We start from the raw sequence: 20,471 nt of genomic DNA on the forward strand, positions 1-20,471 counted from the left end.
CAAGCATTGGCATAGCCAATAGGTCTCGCCTTTGGGAACTTATAAGTGTTTTGCCATGCAACAGTTGTTGTTGCACCAAGGATATTGTGCTGCATAACTAAATACTTATAAGGTCCCAAAAGCGAGACCTATTGGCTATGCCAATGCTTGTGATTGATTGGTTGAGTGTCCGCAAGTCCAGAATGGGTCTGTATTCTGCCTTTTGGCCCTTTTTCTTTACCAAGAAGTATCTTGAGTAAACCCCTTTCCCTCTTTGAGATACTGGCACCCTCTTGATGGCTGACTCTGAGAAGGGTGGCAACTTCTGTCTGCAAGAACTTTAACTGGTGACACAATGGTGGAACTGGAGGGATTGAGGGGGGACAGTGTTGAAAACGTAGAGAGTACCCAATCTGCAGCATAGCTAACACCCACTGATCCTTTGTGATAGTTCACCACTCTTCGACATGATTTGCGATACTTCCCTCCCCCCCCCCCCCCCTACTGGAATGGTGAACAGCGATGGGGGAAGTGAGTACTAATTGCTTTGTCTGAGTCTTGGCGAGTTGTTGCCTTGACGCTGATTTCCTCCTCCTCTGGAGGAACATCTGCCCCGATATTGCGATCTTTGCTGGCCTTGCTGATCCTGATTTTTCTGCCAATGAGGGGTTTGAACCCTCTGTTGGGAGGATCGCAGATTGTAAGGTCGGAATCTCTTGCGGAATTCCTTCTTCTTTTCAAGGCCCACTGCCTTCAACGTGTCCAGCTCGGTTTTCATTTGGGCCATCTCTTCATCCGTGTGAGTCCCGAATGGAGAGGAACCGGAGAAAGGAAGATTGAGGATGTGTGACTGCCCTTCTGGCTTGAGCGCTGTAAGTCGGAGCCAAGACGTTCTTCTTGCGCATACCCCATGAGCATAAGCATGAGCCGAAAGGGTAGCTCCATCCACCGCAGCACTGATGACCTGGTTAGACACCAGACTGCCCTCTGTTAGGATTTCCTCAAAATCTTTGCGATCTTCCTGTGGCAACTTTTCAGTGAATCTCTGTAGTGAGTCCCACAGAGATCGGTCGTAGCGACCCAGGAGCGCCGTTGCGTTGGAGACCTTCAACATGGAGGGCGATGTGCCACAAACCTCCCTTCCTCAGGAATATTGCGTTTTACTCTCCTTATCTGGTGGAACAGTAGAGGAGGATGCTACCGCATGGGTCTTCTTTGCCGCACCAATTATGACTGAATCCGGGGGAGGATCGGCTCTAAGGAAGAGCGGGTCGTCCTCTGGTGAACGGTACTTTAAGATTCTCGCTGGAGCGGTCTTAACACTCGCCGGTGTGAGAAAGATGTCCATTACTGGCTCTATGAGGCCTGGTACCAAGGGAAGCAGAGGCTTAGATGCTGCTCTTTGGTGTAAAGTCTCAAAAATCACAGAGGACTTACTTTGATGAGTAGGCATAGGGATACCCAACTTTACCACCCCTCTGCCAAGAACGTCCTGAAAAGTGTAGATGTCGTCCACCGGAGAGACCCTCGATGGCGGACTGTCTGTCAAAGTAGGTGAGTAGTCTCTGTGGGACGTACGAGTGGAAGAAGAGGACTGAGTCGGGGATCTGTGCCCTCTCCTCCTGCTTCTTGATGTAGACCTCCTTCTGTGCGAGTGCACAGTGGTGCGGCTGCGAGCTCTAGCTCTTGAAGGAGATTGTTCTTTACCCACTGCTTGTATTAGACGAGCCAACGGAGATCTGTGGCGAGTGCTCGAGTAATGCTGCCCCGCCGGGACCTTATCAGTGGCCCAGTGATGCAACGGCCTGTACCATCGCGGTGACAAATGTATGGAAGGCGATCTGTGCCTCTTCCCTCAGGTGACTGCGCAGGAGGAGGGGGGCGGGGGGGGGAGGGGAGAGGGGGAGTTCGCCTCTTCATGTGCAGACCTGTTTGGGGAATCTTGGTGCCCCCTGACACTGGGCTGCTGGAAGCTGAAATCACCACCGCTGGGGATCTTGACGTTGACCCTCGTTGAGAACTGCGGGAGCCTGAAGGCGACGATGATAGGCTCACTGGAGGTGAGGCGTCTCTGGAAGGACACCTTGACGTTGATCTGGAGCGTCTGTGCGCCGACTGTCGTCTCAACGGAGGCGTATGTCTCGACGTTGACTTTCTTCTCTTAGAAGGTGGACTTGATCTTGCATTAGAACGTCCTCTCTACGTCAAACGTCTCCCTGACGCCGATGGAGTGCCATATTTCGACGTTCTCTGCCCCCTCTCAGAGGACTGCTGCCTCGACGTCGACCGGCGTTGGGCTGCCAGTGACAAGAGACTTCAGCCTCGACGCCATAGATCCTTGTACCAATCTCGGCGGCGTTTTCTGTTTCAACATCGATAATGGAGTAGGGCGAATCGACATCGAAGTGCTTTGACCTGACTTCGGCGGAGACTTCTGGTTCGACGCCGAAGGAGATGTCCTGTGTCTCGACGTCGAAGATCGTTGGACTGATCTCGACGGAGACCTGTGCCTCGACGTCGATGATGAGGCGACGACAGAGCGATGTGCCTCGACGTCGATCGGCGATGATGAGGCGACGACAGAGCGTTGTCGATGATGAGGCGACGACGGAGAGTTGTGCCTCAACGCCGATGTGACGAAGGAGTGATGTGCCTCGTCGTCGAACGCCCACCCGGCGCCGACGGAGACCTGTCTCTCGACGTCAAGCGTCGCCTGGTTGACGTCGACGGAGGACCTGTTAACTTCGTCGACGATGGTTTTGTTGCCGATTGATGATGCGCCAGCATCCTCAAAGTCTTCAACGCGGATTTCTTCATCGTCGGCAGCTTCGACGTCGATCCTGACACCGATGGAGAACAGGTCAGAACTTTTCCTCTAGACATCGACCAAGTTCTAGAGAGGCCATAAAGTCGAATCCTCTCACTGTCCTTGATGGTCCTTCTCGACAACTTCTTACAATGATGGCAGTTGTGAGAAGAGTGAGACTCAGGGAGGCAGAGAATACACACTGGGTGTGTATCTGTTCTGGCCTTCTTCTTGCCACAGAAAGGGCAAAGATTGAATAAAGAAGGCATTTTTAAAGAAAATAAACCTTTTCTGGAACACAAAAATGGTATCACTCACACTCTAAGGCAAAAAGACGTCGAGTGAAAGCACAAAAAGTAAAAAAATATCAGATATTTTTTGACAGAAAGTCAAAAAAGGAAGAGCTCAAAATCCAAGATCCCAACTGAAGGAACCGGAAAGAACAACTGACCTGTCACCCCTGAGGCATGATGGGAAGCTAGGGGTCATGGCTGCCTTAAAGGCACGGTGCCAGTTTTTGTTGAAAATGCTTTCATTTTCTATGCTATTGGTTTGCAATGCAGCCTGTAGGCTAACAATGTCTGCTTTATTTGCAGTTTGCTATTTGAGTACTTTGCTCATTAAAAAACAGAGTTCAAGTGCTACTTGCTCTCTTGTGTTTTTATATATATTTGCAAATATAGTCTTTATGTGTGTACTTACATTGTTTAACCTCCTATTGGGAGCAGCATTGGTATGAGAAAAAATGAGATATATATATGTAGAGCTGTATATAAATGATTTCCATATATAATTTTATATCATTTCCGGGGTACCCGCACGTGGGCGGGAATATTCAGTGCTTATGATTATTGAGGAGGATCTATTGCCACTAGGTACCCAGTGAACAATTCACTGGTACCACAAGGGGTGAGAAAGGTTGACGTATGGATACTTCCTCCCTAGTAAACATTTATCACACACTTGTATCCAAACCCAGAATAGCTCTACAAGCCTCTAACTCTCCTATTGTTTGATGGACTCCGCTGTCGCGGGAAGGAAAAAAATCCTTTTGTTAATTAACCCTCATACACCCTATTGGTGTCATGCTTCATCATCGGGTTCACCCAGACTCCTAAAGGTCTGGGTGGGCTCAACCGTCTTTCAGGGAGCTCTTAGAAGATAGAGGCCAGGAGGGTTTTAAGATTAAAAATCCTATTGCTTCCCCAGGTATCCCTTGATTCGTGGGGATGCAATGGATATAAAAAAAAAATAAAGAAACGGGTCTCTTCGGAATTGATGGTCCTAAGACCCTAAAGGGATTGCCAACATGTTTCAGCCCTCTTGAGATTGCCAAAAAACGGTCAGGGGCTTTCGTCAGGGCTCAAAAAAAGAGTGTTCCCTCCCTGTTTTTTTTTTTTTTTTTTTAAATTTGAATGTTGACCTATAGTTCAAACATTTGAAGGTACAGGTAGCTGTTCCCTTCCAGACACACCAAATATGTTGATGTTAATCACACAAATGTTCCTTTTTCAAAAGACATGCATCATAATCAGGAGAATACGTATCCTCCTGTCCTCTGTAGCATAAAAAAGTTCCACCTATTTGGAGAAAATGAAAGAAAAAGGAGAGAGAGAAATCAGAAAAAAGACTAAACATCGAATTTCAACAGTAGTCTTAAGGTGCCGCTTCAATCCATGCCTGTGTGCACATCGCAAAATCATGCGTGATCAATCATATTGTTCTATCGACCATTTTGAGCCATAGTGAATTAAATTCATTCAAATTACCCCAACTCGGGTGTAGTGCACAATATCACGTCGTAACACGGAAAAAATATAACCAAGAAAATTACTTGTTAAACCACCATCAAAGTCATCATAGTTGTAACCACTGTATTGGTGATGATCATATCCTCCACACAAGTGAATATTTTTCCATAATCATTTTGCATTGTTAGAAAACACACCCTGATGTCATCAGATGTTATCTTCACACATACGTTCTACATGCCCCATTATTTTAAACACAATGGATATCTGTACTCGTACATATTCATATTTCCTTACCCAACTTGGGGGAACCCGCGTGTCTCTCGGGAAGAGATTGTTTGGGCATATGGGCACACGCTGCTCATGAAAGGCAAATAGAAAGCTGTTCAAATCAGAATCTCACCGAAACACTTACCCAGCGTTAATGTCAGAACAGCGTCTCACCACTTACTAATTTACATGTCCAACCTCGTAGTACACCTAAGTACAGTCTCTATTCCCAGCCACACTCCTTGGCCCCCGCTCAGCACAAAATATGAAGTCTTGGGTACTCCCGGCCTCAGCAAAGTTGCTTAGGTGGCCCTGCACACCTCTAATGGCGAAGTTGTGTACCCCTGAAGAGATTGGTGGGGGGCCAAAACAACACACCCACCAGGAGACTGCAATAGGGATTGGATGGTCCTCACCACTGGGGCTCAATGTTGAAAGATGGTCTGAACGGCTCCAGGCGCCCTGCTCGGGACACTCTCCAACGACTCAACAACCAGGTGCACCTCTGCTATGGCCTCTCAACCAGGTCATCACAAGGCATTGCAAACCAGAGCAGGAGTCGATTTCATCCCTGGCTTTATGCAAGGCACAGGTGGGCCGGTCTCTGGCTACCAGGAGTCACAATTGCTGTCCAATGTTTTGACAAGAGTCAACGATGATGCCGGAGCTATCGGCACAGAGCTCTAGTTCGGTACAGCTGCCATCTTGTGAGCTCAGTCACCGCCTCCTACCACTAAATTATTCACTTTCATGTGAAGAAGGCTACATATGTACATAAAATGTTTTCCCAAAAAGTGTTTTCAGTCTGTAAAAACGGTCTATTCCTTGACATTTTTCATAGTTTTTTAAATAGTTTCCTCATTGTTCTATCTGATTTCCAATCTTACTTATTTAAAAAGATGTAATCAATTCCCTTTGAATTCAATTACTTTTTAGATAAACAGTGACATTTTTATAGACAATAAATCAGGGGCAGTCCTCCACTAAGGCGAGGAGCATCTCCCCCACTGCTCTTAGAGCAGGAGAAAGGAAAAATAAAATGATAATAAACTCGTTATCATTTTATATTTTACAGCGGGCTGGATTAAGGTGGGGCAGGTAGCATTGAGGAGGAGTGATTTGCACACTCCAAGTGGGCACGACTGCTTAGCCGCCCGTCTTGGGCCAACCAAACAGTCATGCGCACTTTGCATGTTCCCCACCAGGCAGCAATGCACAGTTCCCTGTTGGCTGCCACTGCAATGAATGTTGTATTTCTTATATCATTTTCTTTGATTTTATTCACGTTTGAAGCCAGAGCACTTTTACGTTAAGGGAGGCAACTACTGATGAAAGGAGAGAAGTAAAAAGTATTTGAAGAAGCAACTAATCTGGAGAGTCTTACCACCCATATGAGCTTAAATCTTTTCATTATAAAATAAGAACTCCGTCTGAGAATAGCTTCCTGCACTTCTAAACAATCTATTCCTCTGTATACACATTGCAGATAAAAAAAACATTTTAGGTCTACCATAATATAACGGTTTTAAAACGATCATGACATTGCTTGGGAACAGAGAAGATGGCCCTTTAAAAATATATAATCCCATACATTTATAAAAAGAAAAAAAAAAAAAAACATTTCCGCTTACATCATTGAAACAGTTGGCTTTAGAACAGAACTGCATTAATGCCTCAATCTTAATTGACTTTAGTCTGCTCCATGGTAAATTCTTTGATTTCAACTGCAGAAAGCATCATGGTAAATTCTTTGATTTCAACTGCAGAAAGCATGGTGCTTAGGAGTGCTTTGCTTTTCATGAAATGAAAACCTTAGCAATTTAGTTGTTCATATGACCTCTGATGAAGCTACAGTTGAGCACTGGGAGTCAACTGATAGATAGCTGCTGATTTTTAGCACATGAATAAAGAAGGTATTTGCAAGTTTATAGAAAATGTGTATCTTAACTTTAGCTTTCTGGTGTGATAACCATAATTTCCATCATAAAATAAAGCCTATAATTGTGTCTCCTCCACAGTTAACACTTTTAATTCTATATCTGAGAGTCCACCAGATGATGTTCAGGAGTGCCTCATATCGGTCACGAACACAGAATGTTAGCACTGTACTTGATCATTTGAATTTATGGTGAAGATGCAGAAGAACAGTGGGCAACCTACTGACCGGCTGCGTCTATCAAAAGAATACATTTTACTCAGCATATCAGAAACGAGTCCTCATTTTGGCTTCTGAAACACAAAGAATTTCCATTTGAAAAATCAGGTTAGAAAATTGTTTCCCCTCAAAGATGGTTAATTAAATCTCAGCAAACTATCTGCATTTTTAGGAGGGAAAAATCACCTCAAAACTTACTGCAATTCCTATAGTATCATCAATAAACTATTTATATTTCGACTAATCTGTTCTCACTGTAGAAGCTCCTTTTTTGGGGATCGGTAAAGCGCGGTATCCACTTATTTCAACAGGTCAAAAGTGTCTGAGCTTTTCATATATAAATAAATACATAAATAATGCAGCAGATATGTTTCATGTAACCTTTAACCTAAATAATGCCTTAAAAAACACAATCCAACAAACACTTTTGTCAAACTCATTCCAAAATTAGACGGGTCTGATTTAGATTGCGCTTTGCATCCGGAACTCTGACTCCACCACAGCCACTTCCTGGAAGTATGCTCTTCCTTGGTTAACACTGTAAGATTCTGGGAGCGGATTACTTAAGCAAAGTATACAAATATTTCAACATTCTGTCGAGTTAGGGAGAGATTAAGAACCGTGTGGACAGAATATTGCAAAACACAATAAGTCTATATAAATACAGTTTTAGATAGATAATTCCTGTTTGGGTGCAAACTGGCTAAGCGACTAAACGTACTTTTTAATGGCAACCAGCTCTCCAGAGTCCACACTTCTTCCCAAGAGGACAGAGCCGTATGTCCCATCGCCAAGTTGTTTGATAGTAGTGTATCTATTCATGATGCGAGTCCTTGGGCTTCCAGTTCCTGTCAACAGTCAGCAGGCACTCCTTCCCACCTGCAACATTTCTCCCGTTAGAGGTAGAAGGGGTTTTCCGATTAATCTGAAACCGCAAGGAGCAGGCACTGTGTGCAGGCTTCCCAATCATATTTCCAACTCCTTATCTAAGGAAGGAAAGCACAGACCTCGGTTACTTCAAACGGCCTTTCAAACAACAAGCAGTTTATATAGCAACTTTTGTTTCTCAGTCGGCGTGGCAACCATTAGGCATTGCTTAGTTCAAAGTTTGTGATCCTTTACGATACAGCACACATTTTGAAGCTTAAACTCCACAGGCAGTGTCAGATGAAATCCAATCCGCAATAAACTGACTTTGATTAGATGTGCAATCAGACACCTACTACTGCTTATTCACATCAACTTTAGACGACTCCTCAAGTCACAGCTATACGGTTTGGTATGGAATGCTTGGATAGAGTCAGATGGGACAGTGGCAGATAAGAGATACTGTCAAGAGTCAAAAGACAACACCCTCATAAGCTTTGAGCCACTTAAGAGTACATAATTCTAGAAAGGACTACAAAATTCCTTGAACGAATGTATTGACGTTCAGCTGAATACCACCTAAATACAAGCAAATCAAGCTTTTCTTGTAGTTCTGCACTCTCACATTTCGTCAAGGCTTTTGAACGGTAACCGACATGTGACAATCCCAGTATTTACTGAGCAGTTATTGACTGTAAAAAGTAATCAAAAAGAACAGAAGACTTTTACAATAACTGTGTAAAGATCCTCTAGGCCAGCTTTGCAGAAGGGTGAACTAACTGGGTCCTTCTGAGGAGGGGGCAGGAGTGGCGATAGAGTGCTGTGAATGAAGCTCTATCCAGCACAGGAGAGAACTGCGTTTGTTCCTCTGCAACTTCCTGGATGGCCTGTGACGCTGCCCTTCTAAAAATTCCCCTACTACTTTTTGACCCATCCCAAAATCCATTAGCTTCTCAGAGCTGTCTCAAGGTAGGTGCTCGTAAATACTGACCAGGCTAGCCAAGCACCTGTTATATTGTTTGTTTCTGCACTATTCAAAACAAGGACAATGTTTTGGACTGAAGCCACTAACAGATTTGTCATTAACACTGGGCTGTGAGTGTGACCAATCTTCATATCAAAATCTCCACATCTTTCTATTAACTAGTCCAGCTTCGCTTACCTCCACAGAGACAAACTAATCTACTAAATGTTTCCGTTTTACTGTATGTAGTTTACAAAACTGTCAACTCCATTTAGACACAAATATGAAAAAGAAATACCATATACAATTTAGCTTTGGCAATATTTTTTGTGTGTACTCACGTCAAGGCAGGTCTAGAGTACTCTCTCTCTTTCTCTTGTATTAGGATATTGAACCTCTGCATCTGTAACGGAAAAATAAAACTGTAAGCACCGGAGGGCTAAGAAATAATAGGACAGCGTGAACTACGCTCACCTGTGAAAACAAGACCCTTGGATATTCATGCTAGATATAACCAGCTATCACTACTGTACTAATAAACGATATAGTAATCCTTTTTTTTTTTTTATTTATTGATTTCTTTAAACACATATTTAACAAACATACCAGGCTAGGTCATATATCACCATTACAGCACGCGGTACACATTTTAGCATTATTTTACTCTTGCATCTTAGTACTCTATCTCATTGTCCTTTCTTGGAATATTTTATGTTTGTATATCTTTCACATTCATTATACCTGGATTAGCTCTTAAATAAATTGTGAGTGGTTCCCAAAATTCTTTAGGCTTTGAAGCCGTTGGTAATTCCTCTTCATAGGTTTTAAGAGTGTCTTTGCAATATACCATGTCCATTATCCAGCGTTTGTCTGTAGGAAACGTTTTACTGTCCCAGTGCATAGGCACACTTTTTTTGTTGCTGCTAATAACAGCGCTACCGCACCAAATTTGTGTTTGAAAGATTATAATTGTTGAAAAATCCCAACAGACAGATTCGTATTGAACATTCTATGTTACATTCTAGCATGGAGCTTTGCGTTTGCACAACTTGTTCCCAGTATGACTCGGCGGTATCCACCCCGCACCTTCGGCAGATTGCCTCCTCTCGTAGCCCATATTCCTGCAATTTTGCTGGTGTGTGGTACGCTTGGTGTAAATATTCATAATGTATAATGCGTAGATTTCCGTTTGGGGTTAGCATTTCCGTTAATGTACAGCAGAACTGACAGTCATCTGCACTCAGAGGAGTGTCCAATAGTATACTCCATCTCTCCTGCGCCTTACTGGTGCCTCTTGCTATTTGTTTGCATTGCTTTATATAATTTCGTAACCATGCGTGTGTTATCCGAGTTAGTTATCACTTGTAGTGGCATTAGCGTGGGCGGTTCGTTTGGAAATCCTTTTTTGACTGCTGCCCTTAACCTGTGATATGTAAATTTAAACAATAGCGATTGATTGCTTACATAAACTAAATCATCAGGCTCGAGGAATGTGCCATCTTTGTATAGATCTCCCATTGTCACTAGTCCCACCAGTTGTAGCATTTCCATGCTGCCCCTATCTTGCATCACAGAGAGCGATGGGTGTTTGAATGGCATAGCTGGCACATACAATGGCAGTTTGCGTGCCAGTTTTCCCATACGTTGCCATGCTGAGGTTGTCAATTGTATCGTGTTCATTTTTAGTCACTTGTTCCCGCTGGTGTGCTAATATACTGCTAGTGGGATAGGATTTGCATCTCCATCTTCTACTGCCAAATGCGGCATATATCGTATTGGGTGGTACCAGTAGTGTGCATATTGCGCACAGAAATAATACAGCAACAAATCTGGTGTAAATCCCCCTTGCGGCGTATGGCAGTGTTAATGTTTGTAAATATATATGTATTTGCTTTCCAGCCCAAATTAGTTTGGTCATACATGCTTTTAACCTGTTGAAAACCAGGGTTGGTGGTGTTATTGGGATATTAGTGAACAAGTATACAAATTTGGGTAACACTACCATCTTTATGATGGATATTCTATCTTCCAAGGATAGTGGTAAGTGAGTCCATCTATTGACTTGTGTTACAAGCTTGTCTATCGCCACTCCATAGTTAACTTTTATTACAGTGGCTGGGTCTCTATGGATCCATATTCCTAAATATTTAACCGGGTCCTCCTGCCAGGTTAGGGGAAATTCCATATGATGTGATTGTGTGATCTCCGTCAATGGGAGTACTGTGGATTTGCTCCAGTTAATTTGTAGTCCCGATTTTCTCCCAAATTTAATGTATTTTCTCAGTAGTGGTGATAAGTGGTTTCTGAAGTCGCGCACATATAGCAACATATCATCTGCATATATGCCTATGGGGCGCTGGCAGAATTTTAGTGCTGTGGCCGCATATTGCTGCCTTATTTTACATGCAAGGGGCTCAAGCGCAATGGCAAAAAGTAAGGGTGATAAAGGACATCCCTGTCTTGTTCCTCTTTGTATTTTATTGCGTCAGAGATATACCCGTTAACTTTAATGCGTGCTATTGGCTTAGAATACAGCAGTTTTATCCATTGTAGTAGTATAGCATGCATACCCATTCCTTGCAATAGCGCAAATAAATATGTCCATTCTAAGCTTTAGCAGCGTCTAGTAATACTGCTGCTGCTTCCAGTTTAGGGTTTAATTGGTGCTACAGGGCAAATATAGTGCGTATATTATGTGCTGTGGAGCTTGCTGGTATGAATCCGGATTGGTCCGGTAGTATACTGTTCTGCATAAGTGGTTGCAATCTTGTAGCTATGATTTTAGCCAGTATTTTAGTGTCTGTGTTAATGAGCGATAATGGTCAGTATGACTCGCATCTCTCTGGGTCTTTGTGGGCTTTAGTAATGCAATTATTAGTGCTTCTCGCAGTGTTGGTGGCAAGACCTGTTTGTTGTAAGCATCATCGTACATTTGCCCTAAGTACGGGCTTAGCAGCTCTGCGTATTCCTTATAAAATCTTCCAGTGAACCCATCAGGTTAGGGAGTTTTACCATTAGGCAGTGCTGCTTTGCATCTTGTACATCTTGTACTGTGAATGGTTGTGCTAAATATTCCTTTTGTCCTCCTGATAACCATACTGTGGCTATGCCATCAAGATATTCTATAATTTCTTGTATGCTCGCTGTCTCACACGTGGCATAAAGTTTACCATATGTTTCTAAAAATGCCCCAAATATACCTTTGGTGTCATAGTGTGATACCTTGTTTGCGTCTTTTATTTTTATGATTGTCTGTACTTTATGTTCAACCTGTAATTTTGTGCCAGCATGCTGCCCGGTCTGCCCGCCTCGCCAAATGCGCTAGCAGTTTGCCGATGCGGCAAGTACTTGATTTCACTGTCCGCGAGTTCTTTGTAATTAGTGAGTTGTTCTCTAATGTTTCCCAAGGTGTCTGCCTGATGTGTGCGATCATATTCTTCATCCAATTTCTTAATAGTGTTTTCGCACTTCAATTGTGCGCGTATGTCTCTCAGGATTCCTGCATTTGATCTAATGCAGACCCCTCTTATAGTTACGCATCCCATTGTAGACTTGCATCCTCTACGGAGTCTTTGTTTAATTGGAAGTATTCTTCCACTGCTTTTCTAATTGTGTTAGTATATATTGGGTCTAACAGGGCTTTGGTGTTAAATCTCCATACATATAGTGGTGATGTATAGGCCGGGATAGCTAGGGATAACAATACAGGCTTGTGGTCTGATAGTGTTTTTGGGAGATGTCTAACTCCACGCACCCAGTTACTGGCTATATCCAAAGTTAGCCAATAGTTGTTCCTAGACCAACTTTCATGAAATGTAGAGGTATTTGTACTTTCTCGTGTTTGCGGGATACACAATCGCCATATATCAACCATATGGAATTCTACCATTCCATTTATTACTGCTTTGGCTGCTGGTTTGTGATGCTCTGCCGTTGTATGTGATCTGTCATAATCATCGTTAAGTGACTCATTCAGGTCACCTCGCCACAAGATTGTCATCTTTGATAGATAGATATATATATATTCACAGAAAAAAACATAGGTTTCAGGGGTGTTATAGTTAGCTGCCCATTTCGCTCATACAAAACCATAGAAATTCCTCCGTTATAGTTAGTTCTGCTAACTATAACTCACGTGCCCGCAATGCACTGCTGATGATGATGTCACATATTGCATCATTCATGACATGGTTAGTGACATCACTGATGACATCACTGATGACATCATCCACTGAATGTGGTTTAGTTTGAAATTTAAATATGTAATATATATACCAATCTGTATTGAAGATTGAGTGGATATATAACTGTCTGGATGGAGGATTTAGTAGCTGTCTGACTGTCTTTTTAAGTGAGTAATTAAAAGTGTCGCACTTAATACATGGATTAGTAACTAAACTATGTGAATGTGTGCAGCACTGTCTCTGTTGTTGTATAACATGCTGCCTCAGTTGGTCACTAACTACATGAGTGTGTATATTAGTTATTGATTAGTTGGGTGAGTATTTGTATGGGACACTGAATTTGTGTATGGTTGGATGGGGTGTGTGTAACTCTATGCATAGATGTGTGAATGGTTGATTGACTAGGTGTATGGGTTTAAGAGTGCATGTGGAAACAGTTGTTTGGGTGACTGAGTGTATTTATTTGTGTGTTGGTGAGCGAATATATGTTTTAGTTGTATATCTTCAACAAAGTAAAAAAATAAAAGGCATCGTATTTGAGAGTTGGTGTATATAAATAAGTATGTGTAAGAGTCAGTGATTGTGAGAGTAACTATATGAATGAGTGTATAATTGTAATGGTGATTTCTTAACATTAACAATGAGTTACTATGTATTTGAATAAATGAGGTGTTGTTGGATAATTGTGTGAGTAAATTTAAGTGAGATACATTTTTTTCATGAGTTAGTAGGATGACTGCATAACCGACTAAGATGACTGCTGATGTGTCAATGTCTATATATGTGTATAAGTGCATTTGATAGTGTTCTATTAATTAATGACTGCATGCATAGATGATTCTGTTGTTGAATGGGTATAGACTTGGGAATCAGCGAGTGGGTATGTAGTAACTGGTATTGGTGTGTCAATGGTTTCAAATATGGTACTCTGTATTTTACAGTGAGTGATGAAAGGTTATACTAGTGTATGATGAGGTGTATCAGATTGTCAAGTGGATGATGTCATCAGTGATGTCATTTGAGATGTCTTCAGTGATGTCATCAGTGATGTCACTGACCATGTCATGAAAGATGCAATATGTGACCTCATCAGCAGTGCATTGCGGGCGCGTGAGTTATAGTTAGCAGAACTAACTATAACGGAGGAATTTCTATGGTTTTGTATGAGTGAAATGGGCAGCTAACTATAACACCCCTGAAACCTATGGTTTTTTCAGTGAATTTCAAAGGTTTTTTAAATGCTAACTTTTAAGTGTGATAGTAGTTATATCTATTTTTGTACTGATTTTGTACAGTTTTTTTAACTGTTGATTTATAAATATTTAATTCATTAAATAAAATTTTTCTGATAATTGCAAAAAAAAACAACAATTTTTTAAATTAAAACTGAAATATTGATTTATTTTCTTGTTTTCATTTTTTATTTTAATATATTAATATTATTTTCTTTAAAAAAAAAAACCATTTTTTTCGGAGTCGCGCACTAAAAGTGTACACATCACGGTGGGTGCGCACATTCTAGCCGCCATTTTAGAAAAGTCATGAAAGATCCGCATATGGTGTGCGACGGCTGCGTGTTTTTCAGTTACATGATATACATTTAATATCACGTGATATGCGCGATTGGTATGCGACCAGTCTGCAACTCCTGCTCCCGCGCATTCGCGACACATGCGCATTACGGTACGAGATGTTTGTGCGGATGCGGGTCCCGCGTGACATATACTTGCTGGGGCGCGCTGGGTGCGCGACTCCTGCAAAAAAAAAATATGTTCCAAAATGATATGTATTTGTCTTTAATATACATATTAAGGCAAGAGATTATGTAAGATATTCATCAAAAAAATATATTTGTACTTATAATAAACTTATATTAATTTTAAATATATTTTCGCGAAATCGGGTGCGTGCATTGGGAGTGCAGAAAACCAGGTCAGCAGAGCTGCTGTAGAGCCAGAGAACCAGGTTAGCAGAGCTGCTCTAGAGCCTAAGAACAAGGTCAGCAGAGCTGCTGTAGAACCAGAGAAACCAGGTCCGCAGAGCTGCTTTAGAGGGAGAGAACCAGGTCAGCAGAGCTGCTTTAGAACCAGAGAACCAGCCCAGCAGAGCTGCTTTAGAGCCAGAGAATCAGGTTAGCAGAGCTGCTTTAGAGCCAGAGAACCAAATCAGCAGAGCTACTTTAGAGCCATAGAACCAGGTCAGCAGAGCTGCTCTAGAGCCTAAGAACCAGGTCAACAGAGCTGCTCTAGAGCCAGAGAACCAAATCAGCAGAGCTACTTTAGAGCCATAGAACCAGGTCAGCAGAGCTGCTCTAGAGCCTAAGAACCAGGTCAACAGAGCTGCTCTAGAGCCAGAGAACCAGGTCAACAGAGCTGCTCTAGAGCCAGAGAACCAGGTCAACAGAGCTGCTCTAGAGCCAGAGAAACCAGGTCAACAGAGCTGCTGCAGAGCCAGAGAAACCAGGTCAGTAGAGCTGCTTTAAAGGGAGAGAACCAGGTCAGCAGAGCTGCTCTAGAGCCAGAGAACCAGGTCTGCAGAGCTGCTGCAGAGCCAGAGAAACCAGGTCAGTAGAGCTGCTTTAGAGGGAGAGAAACCAGGTCAGCGGAGCTGCTTTAGAGTCAGAGAACCAGGTCAGCTGAGCTGTTGTAGAGCCAGAGAACTAAATCAGCTGAGCTGCTCTGTAGCAGAAGAACTAGGTCAGCAGAGCTGCTCTGTAGCAGAAGAACTAGGTCAGCAGAGCTGCTCTGTAGCAGAAGAACTAGGTCAGCAGAGCTGCTCTAGAGCCAGAGAACCAGGTCAGCAGAGCTGCTGTAGAGCCAGAGAAACCAGGTCAGCAGAGCTGCTTTAGAGAGAGAGAACCAGGTCAGCAGGGCTGCTCTAGCTGACACTGACCGACTACTCACCCTCTGCTACTCTACTACTCACCCTCTGCTACTCTACTACTCACCCTCTGCTACTCTACTACTCACCCTCTGCTACTCTTCTACACACCTCTACCTCTACACCTCTACCTCCACACCTCTACCTCCACACCTCTACCTCCACACCTCTACCTCCACACCTCTACCTCCACACCTCTACCTCCACACCTCTACCTCCACACCTCCGTATATATATATATATACACACACACACACACACACACACATATATATATATATATATAAACATATAAATATAATATGCATATCTATATAAATGTAAATGCATGCAAACATATACGTATATATGCATACATATGTATGGTATGTACATGAAAGTTTGAAAAACTAATAAAAGCAAAGCTAAAAAGCCACCTAATTACAAACAGAATTGCTTTAACTTAAACGAGGGTGAGACCTATTGCATTTTCAATGCTGGTTTACTTTGATTCCATCAAGAAGGCATTCAGATGTGTCACACATTTTCCATAAATTCAGAATGTTAGCACTCTAGTTACTTATTAGATCACTGTAGTAAAGCTACTGCTCACCAGGGAAGTCTGCTGCTGGTATTGAAAGTGCATGTTTCAGTCTGCATGTCAGAATTTTTTTATGAAATAGAAGAGGATTTGAGAAGTCACTCAAAATGTGCCCTACTTTTCTTTTTTCCGCACTAATCATATTTTCTATGGCAAAAGGAACCCCCTCATTTTGTTCCTTTGCAAATTAAATGTTTTAAGTGTTACCACTTTATTCCAATCAAGATGGCTTCAGGTGTGCCATACGTAAGTAAGACTGTTAGCGCTCTAGTTGTTCTTTAACCCCTTCGACGCGCATGACGGAACGGTTCCGTCATGCACGTCGGTTGGGCTGTGCTTATGACGGAACCGTTCCGTCATGGCCCCGCCCGCGCTCAGAACCTTCAGCGTGGCGCGGAAATCCGCGCCGTGCTGAAGGGGTTAAAACACTCTGGGATTTCTGTCATTGGGCTATACTTGGGCTACATCTCGGTGAAATTTGTGCTACATTTGGGCTCTTTTGTCTCTGGTGGCCATCTTGGGAGACTTGTTATGAAGTTTCCTAATTTCCTCATTTACTACAGTCTCCTCAGTAGGCATACTGACAGTTTTTTACTTTGATTCAATGAAGAAAGCATTCAGATGTGTCACACATTTGCCATAAATTCAGAATGTTAGCACTCTAGTTCCTCATTAGATCACTGTAGTAAAGCTACTGCTCACCAGGGAAGTCTGCTGCTGGTATTGAAAGTGCATGTTTCAGTCTGCATGTCAGAATTCTTTAATGAAATAGAAGAGGATTTGAGAAGTCATTCAAAATGTGCCATAATTCCCAATGCACACCAGGCCTAACACCATTCTACTGTCAATGCCTATGCCGATTGTACTTTTACCTTCCGACCAGTGTTGTGAGAATTGAAGGGTTATGGGAGAAAATGAAGGAGGTCCGAGTCAATACAGTTAAGTGTAGTTTATTAATAATTCACCATGTTAGCGGTTGATTTGCTATGTCGTTGTCCACAATTGACACTCCTATAGGCGTATCAAGAGTGAATAGCCTGAAAATACTCTCTCTTAACGTCAAGGGTCTCAATCAACCAGTTAAGCGTCAGAAGATCCTGGAGTATTTACGTAGGCAGAAGGGTGATATTGTATTGTTGCAGGAATCTAAACTTGAGGCCTCACAATTTCATACTCTCAGGAATAGATTCTTTGTTGAGGTCGTGGGGTCAGAGGCGATGGGAAAGAAAAATGGGGTCCTGACATTAATTTCCAAAAAATCTAACGTAGAGTTGCTCTCCCACGACTCTGACTCCAAAGGGCGGTGGGTTACGACCAAGCTGACTAAAGATGACACTGAATTCTATGTGACGAATGTCTATGCCCCTAATACATGCGACCTAACCTTTTGGTCAGATCTGTCCAAGCAACTAGAGACTATCCCCGATTCAGCCATACACATTCTGGCAGGAGACTTTAATCTCCCATTTGATCCAGTATTAGACAGGGATTCCAGATGCTCCTTTCGTAGCAATAGATCTCATAAGGCCTTCACTAATTTATGTACTCGATTCCATTTGGTAGATACATGGAGGTTGCAGAACCCTGATGGGAGGGATTATACCTTTTACTCTCCGCCACATGATTCATTTTCCAGGATTGATTATTTATTTATAACAAAGAATGGCATTCCCAGAATAGAGGGGACATCTATAGAACCAAAGGTTTTATCCGATCACTCATGTATTTCCCTATCCATCTCCAACGTCAAATCCTCTACTCAACAATCAATTTGGAGGTTTAATGAGGAGGTCCTTGAAAAAGAACAGCATAGGGTAGCGATCAAGACCGCGATCAGAGAGTACTTAAACCATAACGGTAGGGGAGATACCACTGATTTGATTTGTTGGGAGGCTCTAAAAAGTACGATAAGAGGGGTCGTTATTAAAATAAAATCTGCCATAAACAAGAACCACAATAAAGCTCTGGAGACTTTAGAAGGAGAAATTGCCGCACTAGAGAAGAAACACTTGGCTGATAGGAAGGAAGAAACAATGAATAAATTAGCAAATAAGAAGTATGAATATAACAAAATAGTAAGTGAAAGGGCGGGGATTTGGTTAACTAGGAGGAAGCAATTCAAACTCTGTGCATCCAACAAGGCAGGGAAGAGCTGCATACCTCAAATTTAAAATACAGAAAAATACGACCAATTCTATCAAAGATCAGGGGGCTACAACACACTCGGACCCGGTCGAGATAGCGGAGGTATTCAAACAATTTTATGAGCAACTTTATGCCAAGAATACAGAGGTAGCCAACTCAAAAATTGAAGGTTATTTAGATAAGTGCAATCTTCCCTCCCTCTCCACTATGGATCGTGATGGCCTTAACGGTCCTATCACGCTTCAGGAAGTCGAGATGGTCATTAAGTCGTTAAAATGTGGTAAGGCACCCGGACCGGACGGGTTCACTGCTAGGTTTTACAAGGGCTTTTCCCCACTGTTGGCACAACCACTCTTGCACTTACTCCAAGAAATCAGTGCAATGGGGGAGGTGAAGGGTACGTTGTCGGACGCCATTATTGCGGTGCTGCCGAAGGAGGGGAAGGATCCAGCGCTACCAAAGAACTATAGGCCTATCTCGCTCATTAATCTCGATTGTAAGCTTCTAGCAATGATTCTGGCTAACCGGCTCCAAAAGGTCTTACCCAAATTGATACATGCATCACAGGTGGGTTTTTTAAAGAATAGACTGTCTAGTGATAATACCAGAATACTGGCATGTACTTGAACGAGCAAAGTTGTTGACTACCCCTACTGTGGCAATCACACTTGACGCCGAAAAGGCTTTCGATAGAGTCGATTGGAACTATTTGAATGCGGTCCTAAATAAGTTCAACCTGGGTCACCTTTTTACAAAGATGGTGATGTCTCTATACTCTTGTCCATCTGCGAGAATTAGAGCTGGCGGCTCTTTCTCCTCAGCGTTCCAACTACATCAAGGCACCAGATAGGGGTGCCCTCTCTCGCCCTCACTGTTTTTGCTGGCCATTGAGCCATTTCTCTATCACTTGAGGACTAACAATGGTATTGCTGGAATTCCATTTGAAGATTGTATAATAAAGTTGACAGCGTATGCGGATGATGTTCTAATAGTATCAGAAAGAGCGGAAGAGGTTATACCGGCCCTCATGTCTACCATTGACGATTTCTCCAGGGTGTCGGGATACAAGTTGAATAAAGATAAAACAGAGGTTAAGCTGTTGAATAACTTAGGTAATAGAGAGATTATGGGGGAATCTGGCCTGACGTGGCAGCCAGGCTGCTTTAAGTATCTGGGACTGGAATTTGATAAAGATCTAATTGCAACTTTGGGGGTCAATGAAAGCTTGACTCTGAAAAAAAATTCTAAATTGCTAGAGGGATGGTCCCCGAAATTCCTTTCAAGGTGGGGAAGGGCGGAAACCTTAAAGATGATGGTGACCCCATTAGTAAATTATTTGGCGAGTATGTTGCCAATGACATTCTCGGAGGCCTTCTTGACAAAGGTGGACGGGCTGTTTGGTGGGTTCTTGTGGCAGGGGAAGAAGCCCAGGATATCTATGAAGAAGCTACAGCTATCAAAAGGAAAAGGCGGCTTGGGTCTCCCTAGCTTCAGGAACTATCAGACGGCCTTTCTATGTAAACAAGGGGCACAGTGGTTGAATGAGGATGCTGATTATTCACCGCTGTGGATTGCGATTGAGAAATCTTGGATTGGTAATGCACCTCTCACAGCATTACTCTCAATGGATCTATCCCATCTCCCCCACTCCAAGTACATCCTACTAAACACTAGAAGAGCACTTCTGAGATTAGATCAAGCTCAGAAAGTTGGACTGCTGTAGAGGAAGTCTACTATGGTATCTTTATGGTATAATTCATCGTTTAAGCTGGAAGGGAAACCTCTGCAGTGGAGGGCTTGGTCTGAGAAAGGCATTAATCTGGTGGAAGACTTATTTGAGGGAGGGCATCCATTGCCTTTCTCCTCGCTACAAACCAACCACAATCTGTC

General features: G+C 42.8%; 1 protein-coding gene across 1 annotated transcript in view; it reads right to left on the reverse strand.

Annotated features, from left to right (window-relative positions):
• CILK1 (ciliogenesis associated kinase 1) overlaps nucleotides 1-20,471 on the reverse strand; it is a 422,614-nt gene that overhangs the window by 334,410 nt on the left and 67,733 nt on the right. The window contains exons 2-3 of the mRNA XM_085610842.1: nucleotides 9,134-9,195; nucleotides 7,683-7,947 (exon numbers count right to left, since the gene is read on the reverse strand). Coding sequence (XP_085466968.1) covers nucleotides 7,683-7,783 — 101 coding nt within the window. The 5' untranslated portion in view covers nucleotides 7,784-7,947; nucleotides 9,134-9,195. The remainder of the gene's footprint in view (nucleotides 1-7,682; nucleotides 7,948-9,133; nucleotides 9,196-20,471) is intronic.

Source organism: Triturus cristatus, chromosome 6, assembly GCF_964204655.1.
Source record: "Triturus cristatus chromosome 6, aTriCri1.1, whole genome shotgun sequence".
Taxonomy (NCBI): Eukaryota; Metazoa; Chordata; class Amphibia; order Caudata; family Salamandridae; genus Triturus; species Triturus cristatus.